The sequence below is a fragment of the Scardinius erythrophthalmus genome (assembly GCF_964197995.2).
Source record: "Scardinius erythrophthalmus genome assembly, chromosome: 5".
In the NCBI taxonomy this organism is placed as follows: Eukaryota; Metazoa; Chordata; class Actinopteri; order Cypriniformes; family Leuciscidae; genus Scardinius; species Scardinius erythrophthalmus.
This window is the reverse complement of record NC_138225.1, coordinates 43,152,558-43,173,363: the sequence shown is the minus strand read 5'-3', so window position 1 is coordinate 43,173,363 and position 20,806 is coordinate 43,152,558. Positions and strand designations below refer to the sequence as shown.

General features: G+C 39.8%; 1 protein-coding gene across 7 annotated transcripts in view; it reads left to right on the top strand.

Annotated features, from left to right (window-relative positions):
* The window catches only part of pik3r1 (phosphoinositide-3-kinase, regulatory subunit 1 (alpha)), a 29,436-nt gene extending 9,231 nt beyond the window's left edge, over nt 1-20,205 (top strand). For 2 of the 7 annotated variants that reach the window (XM_081366153.1, XM_081366152.1), the window contains exons 3-16: nt 9,350-9,445; nt 9,538-9,612; nt 10,054-10,185; nt 12,097-12,298; nt 12,387-12,469; nt 17,001-17,103; nt 17,226-17,324; nt 17,443-17,623; nt 17,723-17,848; nt 17,936-18,078; nt 18,168-18,344; nt 18,456-18,530; nt 18,614-18,784; nt 18,998-20,205. In XM_081366153.1, the coding sequence (XP_081222279.1) occupies nt 9,350-9,445; nt 9,538-9,612; nt 10,054-10,185; nt 12,097-12,298; nt 12,387-12,469; nt 17,001-17,103; nt 17,226-17,324; nt 17,443-17,623; nt 17,723-17,848; nt 17,936-18,078; nt 18,168-18,344; nt 18,456-18,530; nt 18,614-18,784; nt 18,998-19,187 (1,853 nt within the window). In that variant the 3' untranslated portion in view covers nt 19,188-20,205. Of the gene's footprint in view, nt 1-9,349; nt 9,446-9,537; nt 9,613-10,053; nt 10,186-12,096; nt 12,299-12,386; nt 12,470-13,911; nt 14,339-15,254; nt 15,787-17,000; nt 17,108-17,225; nt 17,325-17,442; nt 17,624-17,722; nt 17,849-17,935; nt 18,079-18,167; nt 18,345-18,455; nt 18,531-18,613; nt 18,785-18,997 lie in introns of those variants that run through there. The other 5 variants (XM_081366154.1, XM_081366156.1, XM_081366157.1 and 2 more) reach the window with 5 other exon arrangements.
* The last annotated feature ends 601 nt before the right edge of the window (nt 20,206-20,806 follow it).

The following is a 20,806-nucleotide window of genomic DNA, read 5'->3' as shown; positions in this document are numbered from 1 at the left end:
GAAAGTGTGACCTGGTTGGGGGAAGGCATTGCTGGTGTTTGAGATAATGTGCTTTTCTCCTTTTTGAGGGGCCTCTTCAGCACTCGGTGGAACATCTGCTGTATGGAGCAGCTCTCTGAGAGAGAGTTGTTGCTGGGTTTTGTAAAGAATGTGCAGTTTTCCCCAACCAAGCAGTAAGCCAATATATCTGCCAAAGTACCTAAAAAAAGAAAAGAAAAAAAAAATATATATATTTGCCACATTAAATTAATTTTCGGGGGCACTTTTTTTACCTTCATAGTTTTTTCCTAACCTTATTAAATGTCTTCTTTCTTGTCAAATTCTTTATTTTGACTAGTTCAGTTAGAATAATAAGACACTATCAAATGAAATCAGTATCAGCAAAATCCAAGCTGCATCTTCTGATGTTATGATGTATTTACACTATAATGAAGCACAGAAGTCATGGATAAATAAATAAATATAAAAACTTAACATTTTGAATTTATTCACAGTATTGTGCTGTTGCACTCATTTCCAGAAGAGTCTTACAGACTATGGAGAGAGAATTGTGTCTTTTTTACATGCAAGAAAATAAATGATCTGAGAGAGAGAAAAAAGTTTGAGAGAAAAAGTTATCACACTGATAGCAAAAAAAAAGCATTTTATGAGAGAAAAAAAAAAATTTGAGAGAAAAGGTTTTCATACCAATAGCAAAAAATACTAATATTTGAGACTAAAAAAAGTTTTGAAAGTATTTTCTCAGAACAAAAAAATATATAAATTAGAATTGTTTTTTATTATTTCTGAGAAAAAAAAATCTCTCTCAAAATACTTTGAAAAAAACTCTCATATATATATTTTTTGCTATCAGTGTGAAAACATTTTCTCTAAAAAAAAAAAAGTGTTTTTCTCAAAACGCTTTTCTTTGCTCTCGATGCAATTTCTTGCTCTCGTGTCAGGATTCTGCTTTGACTGTGAGAATTGTGTCATGGGCGGGGCCACGTTCCTATTGGCCAGTCGGGTGAGCATCGTCTTGTCTTGGGAGTCGAACTGAATCATTATACCGTTGTTCGGTTCACCGGCATAGATGCCGCCTCTGCCTTAGTAGTTGAGCACGGACATGATTGGGTAAGATGATTCACGGTGATGATACGCCTGGTTCAGATTACAAGAATTTTGTGTCTGTTACGATAGTCACGGTGTCAGATTACACGATTTTGACTCCTAAAAATCTTGTCATGTCGTGGATGGAATTCTAATTTATATTTTTTTTTTGTTCTGAGAAAATACTTTCTCTCAACTTTTTTTAGTCTCAAATATTATTATTTTTTGCTATTGGTATGAAAACTTTTTCTCTCAAATATTTTTTTTTTCTCTCATAAAATGCTTTTTTGCTATCAGTATGATAACTTTTTCTCTCAAACTTTTTTTTTTTCTCTCACATCATTTATTTTCTTGCATGTAAAAAAGACACAATTCTCTCTCCATACAGACAGGCTGCACGAGCTTTAATTGGCAAAGAACTTGTTACCTTATACATTATACATTGTCAGTCGCCGTTTACATTGAATGTAATAAAAGTCTTCAAAGTCACCACTCATCAGACCAGGCATAATTTTTTCCAGTCTTTTATTTTCCAATTTTGGTTAGCCGTTGAATATATACACTCACACTCCATTATATACTCCATCGGTGCACAACAAATGATAGACAAAGCCCAGCCAGGTTTATTGCCCTGTTAAAGACTTCATCCCCATGCAGGGTAAAGGTGCTCATTAGATCGTGGTGGTTATAACCGGGGCAGAACTGGTTTGTGGCCGTGAGCGTAATGGTGCACGTTCCTGTGGCTTAGCTTGAACAGCCTGTTCCCGGTCGCTGTATTTAGCATCATGACGAAACGGTACAATCGCATTCAAGTAGGCTACTAGTGCAGTAGGGAGCGGAAAAGTGCTCTAGCGAAAAGAATGCTGATCCAGTTGACTATGTTTTCCAGAGTATGGAGCAGCCATTAAACATCCACTGTTTTAAATTGATGTTCTTTGAGCCCAGATAACTCTTTCTGTAGGATTCAGTGCTGCATTGCATAAGTCACAAGAGATCATATCTGTTGAAGCCTCTGGGTCAAAAGTGCATTGAAATTGAGGTGGAGCCAAACCTGAAAAAAACCTTTGTCAAACTGCAAGGACTGGACTTCAGTAGAGTTGACGTGATCTGGAGGTGGTACCGTGGTGAAAGCTGGTGTTTATTGAGATGTGCGTGAGAGTGTGTACATGTGGTCTTCATTAATGTTCGCCTCCAGAGAGACAGGGCTGAATTGGCAAATCTTCTTACTGAAGGACAAGCATGTCTGCTGGGCGGATTAGCAACACATTGCAAGAGGTGGAGCAAGAGCAGCAGAAAAAAAAAAAGCAGAACTGAAATATGCACAGAGTTTTGGCACTGCCCCTATCACCCATTTAATTTTGGTGTGCATATTGGTTATGTGAGGAGATATGGAAGTGTTTGTATAGCCTAAGTTACAAACTAAATACCAGCAGTGGGAGAGAACATATCAGACGTAACGCCTTTTTTTTTTTTTTTTTTTTTTGAGACCATATAGCCTAGTTCAGTCCAACTTCTTTAATTCTGTTTCTTTGGATTGTTTGTTGAAATGGGGAGAAATAATTTGTCATTGCTTGGATTTTCCTAGAAGTCAGACATGGTATTTTGTCTTTTTTTTATTTATTTTTTTTATTTTATTTTAAATATGTGGTTTTTAGTGGGTAGTTGACACATCTGTATACTCGTATATCAAAATTTCAAGAGTTATTAGGTTCAAATGTACAGTATGTTTAAGGAAAGTTGTATCTTGCGTCTTGTGACTGGTCACCACCAGTTTTTCTTTTTAGATTTTTTTAAGAAAAATTTGTGTTGGTTATAACTCTCTCTGACGTATTACACACTGTATACTTTCTCAAAAGCAAAGTCCTCCCTTACAGGACAATGATTAAACACTTTGCGAGTAGATTGGTTATGGATGATTTTAAAGCATTACAAATTTAAAGTTTGATTTGTTTACAAATTGGACATCACAATGTTTTACAGAACTGATCCAAATTATACAACTATTATGTAGCATAACACCGTGTCTACATAATAGTTGTATAATTTGGATCATACAACTATTATGTAGCATAACACCGTGTCTACACCAGACGCAACGGACTCGACAAAAGCAGATAGAACCCATTGTAATCAGTGACGCTTCACTGGATGCAGCACAACACAAGTTCCCGACAGTAAAATGATGCCCCATTCTATTTCTGTCAAATGCCAAATGCCTGCGCTACTTCTGACACAGACAAATTATTTTCAATGGTCACTTTGTCGCATCCAGTGTGGACAGCTTCTAGATCAGAGATTGGCAATTGTGGTCCTGCCTGAAGCGTTCTAGTATTCCTGAAGGCATTGATTAGCTTGTTCAGGTGTATTTGTAATCAATGTCCTCAGGATAAAAAGAAAGCTACAGGTAGCTAAACTCTGCAGGACAGTGGCCCTGGGACTGAAGACGCCCATCTCTTTTGGCAGCAGCAGGTGTGTGTTGTGTTGACCGGTATAATATTGCTTTGCCATCATTGAACAAACACTGAGCAAGTAAACCATGCATGCAAACTAAACCATAAACACAGCTCTTAAAGAAACTGGAAAAACATAGAGCCTGTTTTCTTTATGTAAGATCTTCATGCTGTTTTTCAGGGCATGAAGATTGAAAACCTAACCCATCTGTGTCACTGCGTTATTTCTCTGTAACCCTGGATTAGTAGCCTCAGCTATGTCATGTGTGCTGTAATTGTTTGGTGTGTGCTGTCTGAGATCAAGCATTTTCACACACTGCCCTGGGGAAGACTCTGTCCCTCTTCTTTTACATTGAATGTTTCAGTTTCATTACTGTAAAATGTCAAATTGCCAATACAGTAGATGTTTCAAACCATCAGCACTAAAGCAGTGCCTTTTGTCTTCAGTGTCACAGTCTCTGTTAAAATGTGAGTTGTTTGAAAACCTCTTTTTTTCTTTTGATTTGAGGTGTTATATTTTTGTAACCAATAGGGGGCAACTCCGAATTTTCCTCATTTGGGCTATTTCAATAAGTTTCGGTAGCTTATTTCTTTGCATGTTACTGAAGATTTAATGTATACAACTGATTGCATAAACATGATTTATAGGAGACATGAACTTATTTAACCCTTTCCCCGTGATTGATGGAAATTTCTGTCATTTGAAACAACGCTTGTTTTCACTGTTATACTGCACTGGGACGCTATTAGGCATCTTCTGAAAGAGTACTGAATCTCCTGATGTGAAGAAGCAGAAACAAGTGATTGCATATGTAAGCAGATTAGTGGTCGACCGATATCTTAGAGAGCAGGGAGGCATATGTAAAGCCTATATATTATATTATGTTGTGTTATGTTATATTATATAAATTTGAAATCAATTATTTGAAAATGAATAAAAAAAAATACATCTCTATATTAAACAGACTTACTTAGATAGCAACTTCTTGATTCTGTAATAACGATTACAGTATTTTTCACAAATAAATTGTTGGAACAAAAGTGAATAAAAAGGAAGTAAACACTAAACAACAAGGGACTCATAATCTGGTATGTTTGTGTGCACTGGGAATCATATTTTTTGCAACTAAAGACAAGGTAACACTAATTTTGACTTACAGCACAGTGAAAATGACATGAATATGACAGTGGGCAACTGAATATAGTGCAGCATAGTTTGAAATCAGGGGTTTGAAGTATGTCGATCATGCATCTCCAGTGAAGCTAAACGCTTCTGTCTGCATTCAATTCACACAGACAGACTACACGCATTCATACACTTCAGAATGTCATATATTGCATGTCAAATATTCATACAACAAAATATTCTGGGGGCCATGAAAATTGTGAAAATGGTCAAAAATGCTGGCGGTGGATGGCAACTTTTAAAACGCGGGCAGGGAAAAAGTTAATGCTCCAAGTCTCCGAATTTACATTTAGGAATCAATAAAGTTTTTGTTTTGAAGGGGTGGTATAATGCCCTTTTCACGAGATGTAAAATAAGTCTTTGAAGTCCCCAGTGTGAAGTTTTAGCTCAAAATACCCCACAGATATTTTTTATAGCATGTTAAATTTATCACTTTTTGAGGGTGAGCAAAAACGCACAGTTGCTGCTCCTGGCACAGGGGGCGGAGCTACAACAGTTTGTGTCCTTTTACCTCACACAGACATGCACTGAAAATAAAACTTTCAGCCTTTTATGTTGAAACCGGAGTCAGACAATGATGGAGAGACTCAAGAAGAAAGAAGTGACAACATGTAGAAGCAACAGGACATTTCTGAATGGTTAGTTGATGAATTTATGTAGGTTATGTGTAATTATATTTTAGGCATTGATTAGCATATTCTGTCATGACAATCTTTAAATTGTGTTCAGAGGGTGAGGTTTATGTAAATTCTAGGGTTGGTGATGTCACCAACCCTGGAGGAATGTCGTGTAGTCCCTACCCTTAGTGTGTTGTAGTCCTTAAAAAGCAATTTCTTTAAAAGAAAATATCCCCCTTTGCTTTGAACTTTGAGCTTCGTAACTTTGCAGATGTTGTTTATGCTCAAACAGCAACATTACACACTAACTAAAGTTAAAAAAGTGAAATCATAATCAACCACCCCTTTAATTGCAATTTACTTTTTACAGTTTTAAAGGGATAGTTCACCAAAATGAAACTGTTGAAAATTATTATTATTATTATTATTATTATTATTATTATTATTATTATTTTGAACACCAACAGTTTAAAGAATCTTTACACAGCTCTTTCTTTTTTTTAAGTTTGAAGGGACCATCTGTCAAGCTACCAAGAGGAAAAATTACATGTAGTACATGTAACATACATGGTACAAATATTCACAGTTACCTGAGCAGCTGATGACTCTAATGGAAACACTGATTTCTGCTACACCTTGACGATTGATAGCAGTTAAACTTGTTTCTCAAAAGCAGGTTTAACCACTTTCAAAAAAAAAGTCCTTTATTGATTTCTGGGGGAAATGTGATCACTTAATGGTTTGCTAGAATGACATTTCAAAGTAGAACTAGTCCGTGATGGATATGCTAGATACACAAGTAGACCCCTAAAATGATCTGCTGAGGAAACTATCTTTAGCACCATATGCCAACTCCTCTGATCTTGCTCTGTGGTTCAGACATGCTGAGATTGTTCCACAAAACCCAGACAGCTGCTTTTCCCTCCTTAACCTGTGGTCCCTTTCCTTGAATCCTATGGCATACAAAAAAAAACCCAGGACCAACACATTTCAGACCTTACGCATGTTCAGACTTGCCCTCTCTTCCTCTTCCAAGAGTTGCTGTGGCAACCAAAATCTGCAGTCACCGATTGGCTGTCTGAATCTGAGCTTTTTATTTATTTTTTGGCCTGTTTTCTGTTTGTTTAATTTTCTTGCAGAGAACTAGAGGCTTTTTAAGCTTTTTTTCTTTTCATGCTCAAATAGTTAATGTTAACCTTTGCCCGTAAAGTCTTACTGCACTTGAGCTTGACCATGAATGCATCTTTAATCGTTTCCATTGCCTGGTTTGTGTGATCTGAACTGCACAGCTTGGATAAATTAAGTGTAGTAGTTGAAAACAGAAGGTGTTTTCTTGTGGATCTTTCTAGAGCATTGTTCACAATAACACTCACTAAGTTACCACTATTGCTACTCACAGGGGGTTGATGAGCGTGGCGCGAGTATAATATTGTGTGAGATCACGACACTCTTGCTGAACTACCCAGTTGTTAGTGTTGCTGGCTAATACTTAGCATGGACAGTCACACAGCTTTTTAAGGAGAGTGTTTACATAGCCTGACTTAAAATGAAGAACAGACTCTGGGTAAAACTTTAGGATGGGCTCTTCTAACTGTAAGACTTTAAGATCTAAGCAACTTTTCATTGCGGTGTATTTTGCATGGTTGTACACCTAGGAAGTTAGTCTAGTTTAGGGCTGAACGATATGGACAAAATTTCATATCTCGATTTTCATGCCAGATATCTCGATATCGATACAATACGATATGCCTACGTAGGTACTAAAAAAACAATACATTTAGAGTTTGTAAAATACACACTGATGTCTATGGAAGAGGTAATAATAATCCTTTCCATTATAATTCGACACGTTTTATTCATATCAGATACACATTGTGTAAGTAACTTCAATGTTTACTCTATTCTATTCCCAGTTCACCAGCCACTTACTTTTAAGTATTTCGGGAGAAGTGGATGAATTCACGTGTTGTAAACATAGAGGTTGTAAATCCAACAGATCCGATTCTCTGACCTGCGTCTGCGGCACAAACTAACACGGCGGCGCCCATCGCGCATACAGCTCAACTAACGCGATCGTTATAAAGGTGTTTAAACAACAATATACTTCCACTTGCATGTATTTGACAATCGGAATATCAGATATTTCATGCCATAGCTAACACTTTTGTGAATATTCTGAATAAAAAAGGAAAAATGACATAAAGGAAGATCATCATTCAGCGCTGTTGCTGCTGCGGTGTGTCACGTGACAAGCAATGACGCGTCACCATGGAAACGCCGCCCCCCCCTCACAATATAGTTCCCACGTCCCTGGTAGTGTGTGCGCGGGCTGGCTTTAGCGGTGCATTCAAGGGCACTCGTAAAACGGATGTTTGTTGTGACTGCCAGAGTTGTATGCAGGGCGAGCGCGGAGAGGGGAAATCTATATCGTCTATATCGTTGCATTTTTCGATAGTAATATCTTGAAAGTTCATATCTCGATATAGATACGATAACGATATATCGTTCAGCCCTAGTCTAGTTCTTCTTTATTTACTCAAGATCCTAGAGACGGTGTCTCAGGGACATAGTGGAACCTTGAACCAAAACATTTGAACAATTCCACTACCATCAATCCTGAATGTCATTCAATCTAGCCCCATTGGAAGGCCAGTGCTATCAAGTCACCCTGAGTTACTTAGAAGCAACTTAATCCCCCCTCCCCAGCCTCGCACCCTCTGTGGAAATGCCAATCCAATGGATGTAAATAAACACAAGACTCTTGGAATATTCAGTTCTATGATGAAATGGGGTGTGCATTATGACTTATGATGTAATTGTTTAATTGTTTTGTAATTACAGACCACCATACTGTGACTTAAACTAAGCCAGTCTCAACTGCAAGACAGCATAGTGACTTAAGCTAATTCACCAAACTTATATGGTAAATGTGAAGAATCTGTTATATTCCAGAACCATATTTGTCACTTTTGACCAGAACATTTTGAGCTAATGTAAAATTAGCCCAGCGCTTTGAATCTGGATTCTAAGAAGTAGTAGGCTAGATAAGGTGTCCATCTGGGCGCAAGGTTAGGTGCTCAGTGCGGCGTACCAAAGTGGCACTACTCTCTAAATTTCTATATGAGGAATCTGTCGTTCACTCCCCCTGCCTCGAGTTCAGCAGTTCTCAGAAAATGAATAACTTCTTATGCTCGATGTCGCTTTGCCAGTAATGGACTCCAGATGGCTGTTGCCTTTCAAAGTTGAGTTCAAGAGAAGGGGTGTGATATGAGCAATATAACTTTTTTTTTTACTTATCTCCCAGGCTAGCAAAAGAAAAAAGTCCCAGATCCTTTGGACTAAACAAGACTATTATTTCTAATGGCTTAAACACCCATTTCCTCATGTGTGGTTGTTTTTTCCATTTAGGCAGCCTCCAAGCTTTTAATTTGAGTCATTCATTCTAAGAAACTCTGCAAACTGTAAAGATCCTCTTGATACCTCTATTAAAAAAAAACTCTGTAAAGGGAATCCATTCATAATATGCTGTGTTTGGATCTGTGGCCTTTGGACGCTGCTAACAGTCAAGCCTTTTAGAAATCCAAGCCTTTTAAAATGCTGTGCACCGAATCCAAATAAAGCTCACGCCAGTCACGCAGCCCTTTCATGCTCACACCTGGACTTGTAGATCTCAGTAACCCTCTACCCAACACCAGAGGCTGCATATTACAGTCTGTTTACTTTATCCTTCTCGTCCACCTCCACTGCACACTTAATCATATCCTACCGGTCAGCACCAGCCTTAAACACACTTAGATGTGCCGTCCAAACGTGCTCCTTGCTGCACCACATAAATACATGAAGATGACTATTGATCTAAGCGTCCTGTGACTGTGGGTCATGCTTTAAAGTTCTTGTTTTCCTTGGAGGCTTTGAAATGATGGTGTTTGGTGCTTAATGAAAAGCTAGTAGAGTTGTTCAAAGGTACCTGGCGGCTTTTTGGTATGATTGTTTAACTTTCTCTCCTTTAGGTTCAAGCACTCTGTTAGACCTGACGGAGCAGTTTACTCCTCCAGAGATTGCACCGTTCATGCTGCTCAAGCTCCTTGAGGCCATCGAAAGGAAAGGTGAATCCATTACGCATTTTTTTTTTTTGTCGTAATTATTACTTACTTATTTTTTGTGCTCATGTATTAACTCGCATATAAATTCTGTACAGGTCTAGACAACCCTACTCTCTATAGAAATTTCACTGCTGGAGGAGGGCTGGATGTCAGACAATGCTTTGATAATGGTAAGTGACACATTGCATTAGCTGTAGCCACTGTTAACTGTTCTGTCCATGCTAATGCAAAAAAGTGTGAAATGCAACAAAATCACAGCCTTATCCAGCATGCCTGGATATTCCTATTGTACTAATTTTCCAAACACTCCAACCCAAAGTATTAAAAATTACATCTCGTCTCGCACAATTTCTCAGCCATTCAGAATTATTTTAGAAACCACCCTGGCAATCACCCAGAACAACCTAGCATTGTAACATTGAGCACCACTTTCAATGTGATGCTTCAAATAGAAACCGAAATCGGTTATCACATGTGAATCTGGTTAGGAAAAAAATTATTTGATCGAAAAGATTTATTGTTGTTTATTTGTCTCTTTGTGGCTGATTAGTATATGGTGCTAGTAGCTTCATTCCTTCCCGTCTCACTGATGTGTGTGTTCTATGAATCAGACCCTGCCTTGGTGGATCTTGAGCAGATGGACCTTCAGATGTTGTGTGATGGTCTGAGGAGGTATCTTCAAGATCTACCTCAGCCTGTCATCCCCCCAATGATTTACACTGAGATGATGCGCATCGCTCAAGGTGAGTTTCAATAGGATTACGGCACATCAACATTAGGTCAGCAGCCTTAAAACTCTCATGGGATTTCTATGACATAGTATTAATCCATGTTAGTACTGCCATGTGAATCATTGGATTTACACCAGGATGAGTTTCCCATTCTCAGTTTGCTCCTAAACTGTTTAAACTGACATGAAAGGCTGTTTCTTATGTTTTTTTTTTCTTTTCTTTTTCTTTTCTTTTTTTTTTTTTTTTTTTTATCTGTTCACTCAGTGGTCATCTTAGTAAGGGGTTTGCAAACTTGTCGGAGCCTGGGATCCCTTACAGGGGAGAAAAAATTCCAAGGACCCCCTCATAATTATAACAGTGACCAAAGTTAATGTGGGTGGGAGTAATGAACATAATATGCTTGTTTTATTGGTGCTAATTTTTTTTTTTATATATATATATAAAATAATACAGCTGTATTTTCCGGAAAATAAGTCACACCTATAAGTCGCAGCAGGTCAAACTTGCGTTGTTGAGAGAGAAAAAGAACACAGATAATTTGCAGTGGTGTGTGTCGCATTTTATTATTACATTCAAAAATAATGTAAAATACTGATAAATATAATGCAATGTTAACAAACATTATAAGGCTATAAAAATCCATTACTTCCCCTCATTCCAAATCCAAATTCAGAACAAAACAAAAATGAAAATAATATATCTATAAAATAAATATAAATTACATTTATTGATTCATTAATGAATTACAAACAACATTTATTTTAAATTCCAAGCCTATAACAAACTTATTTAAAGTGAAACTGAAACTGAACCCTACAGTGGGCTCACGCACATCTCATTCGACATGAATTGTTTCCATGAATGAATCGTTATTAAACTGTTATTACTATAACCACTAACTACTAGTATTGCTTATTATGTAAATAAGTCTTTGTACTTATCTTGTGTCCCAGTATCCACTTAAAACAGCATTCACATACACAAAAAATGTGTTTGGAATAACACCATGGCAGAGCGATGCTCACGCTGACCGGCACAGCCTACCCAACAGACAAATTCAATTCAACTGAATAACTTTTTTTGTTTAGTTGTCTGATTTAGTTATCCTATGGTCCTTTATACCAAACTTAAGGGCATTAAAACCAAATGATGCCTGGAAAATTCAGATCATTTTTCATTGATCTCATTTCATTATAAGAGCCACAGGGTGGTGCTATTGTTCTCAAGATTTTTGTTAGCCAGATGGTGAGCCTCTTACAATGGTAAAGTAACGCAAGGGTGTCACAGTCTCGTGACCTTCTAAAAGCAGCAGACCAGGCTCATCTGTTAAGATTGTGTGGTTGAATCATCACAGCGTATACTTTTATGAGTACACATGTTCCAACACTTATCTGATTTTGTGTCTACTAACCCCAGCCAATTCAACTGCGAAAAGTATTCCAGGTGTTGTATTGGCCGTTGAATTTATCTGTCCTCGCTGTGTGACTGAACATTCTGTACATATGCAGAACAAACTTTTGGCTGTGTAAACTAGCATGTATCCAATTTGAGAGAGAACAGTGCTGTTTTTTTTTTTTTCTTGCTTTGTACTTCTCTTTTGGGTAGTGTAAAGTCACGTGGCTGGAAACAGGATATCTGTGGTTAATAGACCTAAAGCAAACCTGAAAACTTATCTGCTACATCAGCGCTGTCAACCAATCATCTCTCAGAGTACCTTACTCACTCTGTCATTGTCTCGCTTAAGATCTTGTGCGGTTAGTTGCACACAGAGTGCAATTTTCCACACTTTTTGCATATGGCCTCACTGATTATTGGTATGTTTAGCTCACTTTAAATATCACATGACGCCACTTTCAGTGTTTGTTGGTGGGTGTTAGAAAGCCCTTGTTTTACACTCTTCTATCTGTCTGTCTGTCTCTTCAGAAGTGCAGGGTGCAGACGAATGCGCACATCACCTGCGGCTGGTGGCCAGCTCTTCTGCACTTCCCCCACAGTACTGGCTGACCCTGCAGAGTTTGCTGCGCCACTTCTCTCGTGTATGCCAAGCCTCAGCAGCTAACCTGCTCAGTGCTCGTGCCCTCGCTGAGATCTTCAGTCCGGCACTCTTCAGACATCAGCCCACCAGGTACATCCCGACACATATGCTAATGAATCATGTTGTTGCCAGCTACCCTGCTAGCAAAAAAACCTGATGTTTCTTTTTCCCTTCCCAGTTGTGAGCCCAGCCCAGAGGCACACATCAGGATAGTTGAAGTCTTGGTGACCAGCGAATGGAGTGACAGTCAGGCAGCTCCAGGTATTTACACTATAACAATAATAACAAGCCACTTTAAGACAATGGTTCTCAACCAACCTTTTATATTATTTTAATTTAGTTTTCTTAATTTAGAATCCTAATTAATGCTGGAGGAAAAAAAACACAAAAGTACAACATTTAACTGATGTCTTATTTGAATAATGCCAGGTCATAGAGTCAAAAGGGTTGAGAAACATTTCTCTAAAGCTTTGCATTAGTGTAGGCAATGGGACAGTGATGACTAACTGGTTTCAAACCAGCACCAATAAGCACCACTGTCACACACCATTGTGCATACATTTAATGATGTATTGGAATAAATAGCAACAATGGGGAGAAGATAGGGAAAGGTACCTGGAATTTAAATTTGTGTAATGGGCTTACACCTGGGTTTGCCGCATGAGACACCTTGGCTTACTGGTAAGTACTAGCCACAGCTCCAACTGATGTTCACACTTTTACAACAGATCAAAATGCATACACTAGTCCAAAGAATGGCTAAAATGTATTGAAAAGAGGTGTACAAAAAAGGTAGATGTGTTTTATGCCACAGAGGGGAAGACAGCATTGATATTTTTAAACTCTTAATGAAGTAGCCTTTTCACTTCAGCTGATACTATGATATCAATGTTTAATGGCTGGGAGTGCTCTAGTCGGAAAATCTGTGTTCCACTCCCTTGCTTTTGTGGGTCAGGTTCATTTAGAGATGGGACAGACCACATAGACACTTCTGCTGTGTCTGACTGTGTGTTTGTATTTGTGTGTGTGTGTGTGTGTATGCACGCTGCCCTGAACACAGACCAGTTGTCTAGTTGGGGTTTTATAGCACTAGTAAAGTCTCTCTCCCTGCTTCTCTCCCTGTCTTTATCCGGCTATCTTTCTCCCAAGTCTGGCTGTGTGACCGTTTAAATGTTTTATTACCTGTTAGGGCCTATTTATACCTTACCCTGGCATGGAGCAAACTCAGCTGTCAGTAATTTGCACCTGCAGGAGGCTGGGTTGGGCGAGACGAGTCCAGACTCAAAAGCACACTTGCCTCCGTACTGCTCGGGCAGCTCAGTTTCTTCCTGTTCAAGCTTTTACACAAACATGGGTCACACAAGTGCCACCTTTTACTGTTTCTTTTCCCCGTACCGACCTGCCCATACTTGATTTCTTCACATGTGGCGGTGTGTAGCTGTTGATGTGTGTGTTAATATGAGCGTGTGGATGCGTGTGTGCACATGTTCCTAGTTACTAAGTGGCTAATTTAAGCAGGTGGCAAAAGGCCCACTTGGAATTGGGCTGGCTTGAAATGCGGTCTGCTCCACAGAGCTCTCTTGTTAGCTTGCAGCGGCGGCTGTTCTGTCTTGCATGCATTCTAACACACACTTTCAACGATCACTTCCGAGGACTTTACTCCACCCCCTGGCCCCCTCCTGCCTGTGCCACATTCCCCTCCCAAAACATAAGGGTGCACAGCTCAGCAAATATTTGAACCTGAGCGAGTTAATCATGAGACTGAACCCTTGGAGCCAGGGAGAGTGAGTGAGCAGAGAGAGAGAGAGAGTCGGCTAGCAGCACTGCGACCCCAGCAATCATTTACCCAGCCGTCCCGGAGCAGGCGCCATTCTCCACCCCTCTCAGACCTTCTTTAGTTCTCCGGACGCAACCTGTCGCACCAACTCTTTTCTTTCCCAACTCGGATTTTGCTGGATTTCTTCAGACTGCTACAGTGATTTTGAGACTCCTGCACCAGTCAAGTGGGAACATTTTTCAAGACCACAAGAGTACCATCTTTTTGGATTTACCAAGAATCACGAGTAATGCTTACCGGAGAGACTTGACGAAAGGCTGCTTGACTTCTGCTGAACATGCACAACTTGCAATGTAAGTGTGTGGTTTTGGTGTCTCAGGAAGTTTGGTGTAATGATTGGGTTACTTTTATCAAAAGCAGTTAGGTAGACTGAAAATGTATCAAAGTAAAGCAGCATGTCATCACTTCGGTGAGTTACCCGGTTTTTCATTGCGCATGATAGTGGTTCTTTTAGAAGGTCCTATTTTGTGTCCTGTTCTAGCTCTTCCACTAAAGCTCTGACAGGCTTGAATATCAGTGCTACTCTTCTCTACGAATGTGTACTTGATACTTGTGTGCATCAAGACTAGCACTCCAAGTGCAACCTGTTACGAAAAGTGGGTTAACCTGTTTGACTGACACCGGCATGTCTGAGCATGCGAGGTGAATGTGTTGCATTATTCATCGGCTCCAATAAAAGTTAGTGTATAGAATCCACTAAAATTCAAAATTGAGGCTTTAATTTATTTTTTACACACTTCCTTATTTTTTACACACTTCTTTGATGTCCCAGTGGCAGTCAGTTACACTTGACCTTCTGCATGACTGTTAAGCACCCCAGCTGAAGTGCCTTTCTGACCTGCCATTAGAGTGCCAAGCATGACAATAGCCCACGTTCCTGTGACCATTTAAACCCTACTGGGAACTGTGGCTATTTCAGGTACCCTCTCAAGCATGTATAGCTGATCTCTACCCTCCTACAGTCCTCTGTGAGTCGCATGTGGGGATTATAAGAAGTATTTGCAAGCCGTGCCTGCCTCCTGACCTGGCCTTGTCTTTGACGTAGGGACTGCCTACGTGCCGTTGCAGCAGCGATTTTGTCTGCCTCCCAGCAGAGAGGCCGTGCTGATCGCTTATGCTCAGTGAGGCGGGGCTTAGCAAAGCTGCATCACAGATACAGGAAGGGAGGGGGTGACAGAGACAGACCGTAAAGCTTCAGTTCTTTTTCTCATTCGAAAGACGCTGTGCTGCAGTGCACCTTGTCTGTGATATAACTCCCTCTGTTTGGCAGCATCAAAACGGCTTTGAGAACGCTTTCCACACGGATAAAGGATATCGCTGGATCACACAAATTAGAGCAGATACATCTTTCTTTTGATGCACTTTTCATTGTCGACTTTTGAACGGACAAAGCACTGTTGCAATGACATCATTGCACTTAGGACTTGGAAGAAATAGAGGCAGGTGATGAGGCAGGAGTGGCCAGCAACAGTCCTGCAGCACCATTGGCTGGGGTAAGTGATGTAATGGCTTTCACTGACCCCACTCTCCAAGGCTTTTCAAAAATTGGTCTCAAACGGATGAGTGAGAAGAACCTGGATTTATAGTATACATTCAAAGGAGGTTTGCAAAGAAACTGCATGCGTATCCTTCCAGATATGCAACACATCATTAGGCATGGCGGATTTAGAGAGTCCACGACTTGACACTGGATCAGGATCTGGATCAGACCTCCTGTTTTACATAGAAATAGACGCGCCAGGTAACTGTTGAAGTTGGTGCATTACAAACATGTCATTCATGGCTCAAGTCTAAATTTGATGGGTGACAGCTCTGTCTGTGGTCTTAGATGCATTTGTTGGTCTCAAAATGGGTTTAACGTTTTGCCATTGATGTGTTCTTATGGTAACAGATACATTAGTCGTTGTGTGGAATATTGTGTATGTTTTAATGGAGGTACCACAAAGCATGGGATGATCTGTTGGTAGATTCTTTTATCTGATTTAATATCTTTGTCTGTGAGTTTTATACCCTGTGATTGCACTAGGCAGAAAATGCTTAGCGATGATAGTGACTGAAGTGAACAAAAGAAGAGACAGTGAGTGTGCATGAGATGGTGTGTGGTGTGGGGTGGGGGGGGGGTGGGTGGTTGGGTTGGTTGGAAGATAAAAATAGCCCTCCGCTTCAGCTCTGCCTCATGCTCCACGGAGACTGCACTGCCCCCGCTGCTTCCCGTCACACGGCCCAGCAGCCAATCAGATGCATTCTCTGCCTCTTTCCAGCAAAGCAACATGTTCTCAATGGTTGAGGATTCTTGCATGATTGTGCACAATGCATTGCTTTGAAAAACCCATTAGTGGGTATATGCCTGCTGTCCAATGTCATTGCTTCTAGAAACAGTGTTAATTCTGTTCAGAAACAGTTGTTGTAAAAGTGAAAGGATGCTTCAAATAACTGATTTAAAATCCAAATGATTCCCTGTTTTGTATCTCATCTGTGTGATCGGTGCATCTCACGAATAGATTATGTGGTATAATGCTGACCAGATCAGGAAATGGTGATGAAATTAGGATTTTGGAAGGGGCAATGAAATGCATTCTCCCTGAGTCAAGAATGCGACTCCCTGCTGAGCGCTCAAGAGGCATGTACTCAGCTGCATTTAATGAAATGGAAGACACTGGGAGGGGAGGAGGCAAGAAATCTGGGAAACTGCAGTAACCGTTGCATGCTTTTAAAACACGACTGTCGCATTGGAAGGAAACCTGCATTGCTTACTTGACAGCCAAATGATGTTTTGAGGGTTTTCATTTTTCTTCATAAGATTAGCATTCTTAGGTTGGACTGTTATTTCATATTGAAAACACAGGACGCATAGATTTGGGCATGTCTGCACATGTTTAAACGTAAATGACCTTGAGTGCTGCTAGTTCATCAGCAGTTAAGTTCTTAATCAGTTTCTCTCTTTTCTCTTTACAGCACTACCTCCCAAGCCACCCAAACCAACATCTGTCACTAACAACGGTATGAACAACAACATGGCTCTGCAAGACGCTGAATGGTACTGGGGGGACATCTCCAGGCAAGTACTCATCAAACCTAGTGTTTGGTCAGAAGCATGCTTTTTTTATTATTTTTATTATTATTATTATTTTTATTATTAATTTTGCTTCTTTTAAAAGTTTGAACCTCTTTCTGTTGCAGGGAGGAAGTCAACGAAAAGCTTAGGGACACTGCTGATGGTACTTTTTTGGTTCGAGATGCCTCCACTAAAATGCATGGGGATTACACGCTCACACTGAGGTACATTCTCCTTTGTAAACCCAAGTGTGTGTCTGAATTCCTTTTTATTTAGGGTGCTTGCCTTGACGTTGCCAACTTTAAGGATTGCTCTAAATTCTTATTTTCATTGACCATACAGGAAGGGAGGCAACAACAAGCTAATCAAAATCTTCCACCGGGATGGGAAGTATGGCTTCTCAGACCCCCTGACTTTCAACTCTGTGGTTGAGTTGATCAACCACTATCGGCACGAGTCTCTCGCCCAGTACAACCCCAAACTAGATGTGAAACTACTGTATCCTGTATCTAAGCACCAACAGGTAATGGAATATGGAGTGTCCTCCTGCAGAACTTTACTCTGGATCATTTTGTTAATAACAGAAACATTTTATTGGATATGTTTTTTTATTTATTTATAGGATCAAGTGGTAAAGGAGGATAACATTGAAGCTGTTGGGAAAAAGTTGCACGAATACCACCAGCAGTTCCAAGAAAAGAACAAAGAGTATGACCGACTCTATGAGGAATACACTAGAACATCACAGGTTTGCTCTCCCTAAATTTATTTCATGACTTGACTCAGAGCTCGATAAAGTGCATACATTCTGACATGGTTTTTGTCTGCTCACTAGGAAATACAAATGAAAAGGACTGCTATTGAAGCTTTTAATGAGACCATAAAAATATTTGAAGAGCAGTGCCAGACGCAAGAACGATACAGCAAAGAATATATTGAGAAGTTTAGAAGAGAAGGCAACGAGAAGGAAATCCAAAGGTGAGTCTTGAAGCTGAAAACCTCTAAAATAGTATTTTGGAGAACATTTCAGAAGTTTAATGCAACATCTCTGCAATGTTTCATTGCAGGATCATGGTCAACTATGAGAAGTTAAAATCGCGCATCAGTGAAATTGTGGACAGCAAACGACGTCTCGAGGAAGATCTGAAGAAGCAGGCGGCGGACTACAGAGAGATTGACAAGCGGATGAACAGCATTAAGCCTGATCTCATCCAGCTCAGAAAGACCAGGGATCAGTACCTCATGTAAGTAGCTCATCTATAGTTTCTGCACTTCAAATATAACACACAGGACACAATCTTGCATTCAGAAACGACTACCTGGAGAGCAACATAATGATTTCTGTTGCTACACAGGTGGTTGACACAGAAAGGGGTCAGACAGAAGAAACTCAACGAATGGTTGGGAATCAAAAACGAAAACCAGGACGAGTGAGTATTCTTATCACATTATAGCTGTTCGATATTAAAGTCTTCCTGCTTTCAAAATTGAACTCTTCACTTCTTTACTACAGTCAGTACTCAATGGTGGATGACGATGAGGATTTGCCACACCATGATGAACGCGCCTGGAAGCTGGGTAACATTAACCGCAACCAGGCAGAGGCCCTTCTGCGGGGCAAGAGAGATGGAACATTCCTGGTCAGGGACAGCAGCAAACCTGGATGTTACGCCTGCAGTGTTGTGTATGTATCACTTTTTTGTGCTTGTTTGATGTTGAGGCTTTTTTTTTTTTCTACCTAATTATTGGAGAGTTCATATATTGGTTGTTATTACCGACATCTGTTGACATTCTTTGCAATTCATTGACTACTAAGCTGAGACTCTGAGAGTGCATGTTGAAATGGGAAATTGCAAAAGGCAATGATGACTAAAACCATCTCTTTGTCTTCTCACAGTGTGGATGGTGAGGTCAAGCACTGCGTCATCAACAAGACACCAACAGGATATGGCTTCGCTGAGCCCTACAACCTTTACAGCTCTCTAAAAGAACTGGTCTTGCACTACCAGCACACATCCCTGGTTCAGCACAATGACTCTTTGAATGTCACGTTAGCATACCCAGTCTACGCACACCAGAGGCGGTGAGGACTTGTGAACACACCCTTGGGACTCGTTACAAACACGGGAGTTGAGGAATGGCCTCCCCTTCAAATGGAGATGCCTCCAGTAAGGCTGCTACCGAGGGCTGCTTTTTGCCTTGAAACGGCTTGTCAGAAAGACAAGAAAGCAAAACCCAAAACGAACATTTCAGCCACTGAGACTTTTCGCCAGTCTGAATGTAGTTTTAAACTCACTCTACCAAAATGGAGGATTTCGGAGGCCTTTTCCAAATGGTGCTTGTTCATTTCAAAGCTTTACCCGCTGCTGGAATGTGGAACATTGAATTTTTTTTTTTTTTACCTCTTCTTCACCCATACCTGCTCAGTTCAGGTCCCCTTTTGTGTGTATGTGTGTGTTTGCGTGTGTACGAGAGAATGTGATGTGACCAAAACTCACAGTATCTGAAAGCTATCGGGATGTTCAACATGTTGGTGTTAAACTTTCACGAACAGACCATGGAATCAGCTGATCAAATGTAGCAAGATGGCACTTTCGAAACAGTATCTACTAGTTTTCCTGTAAGAGACTCCTACTCAAACTTTGATATGACACGTCTCGCCTGTAACAGCGCGACGAGAAGCAAATGAGATGCTTGGCATTTCCTTTGCAAGCATTATAGTGACTAAATCCATTTCTGCTTTTATGGATTGGCACGAAAGGAACTGAAACGGATTTTACGCTGTACATACATCAAAAGCTACGTGACGACAAAATATTGTACCAAAAAACGCAGTTCTTTCTCAGTTGTATTCTAATCTGCTATGCAAATTCTGTATTTTCCGTCTTCTCTGCAGAGTTGTGATTTTATTTTACATGTTGCTACCCATAATATAAACTTGTTTTTATTGCTTAAAGTCTTTTTGTATGTATCTAAGATTGATATTTTAACTCTCAAAATGCCAAGAAAGGTGACTTCAGTTTTACAGAAGAAGTGAGGAAAAAAGTACTTTATTACATATTTCTTTATAAGCCGCTGGTAAAATTAAAGAGAGAGTATTTTATTAGTCTTTTTCACTTGGAGCTGATTTTCTCTTGGGCAGAGCCTGGAGGACATTAGTGCTGCTTCTGTCTTCATTAATAGTGATATAAATATATATATATCTATATATATATAGATATATAGATATATATGAACTAGAGCAAACATTAATGAATAAAACATGACGTTTGAAATAACTGCAACTGAATGATCAATGTCACAACAACACAATACTGCAGGTTCCCAATCAAATATAGACGTTTATTTTGTGATATTCTTCCCATAATCAACAGCGTATTGATTTGATCCTCTGGAGTGATGAGGGGGGAAAAAAACTATCATTTCGGTGATAAACATGACTCCCTCTCATTCCTTGTCAACAGTATTTTTTTCTGTATCAGAAAATCCTTAATAGTGTTTACATAGATGGATCAGTTCAGTTCGACTAGTACCCAACGTTATAGTTTGTGCCACATTCTCTAAAACGCAAAATTTTGCTACAAAGTCAGGGGAGCCTACCAGCTTGACATTTACAGCTAGCTACAGTATTTCCACTTTATTATCAGCGATGTCAGTATTGCTTTTGTCTTCTGCTCTCGTCTCACTTGGCAAATGCATTTGATGT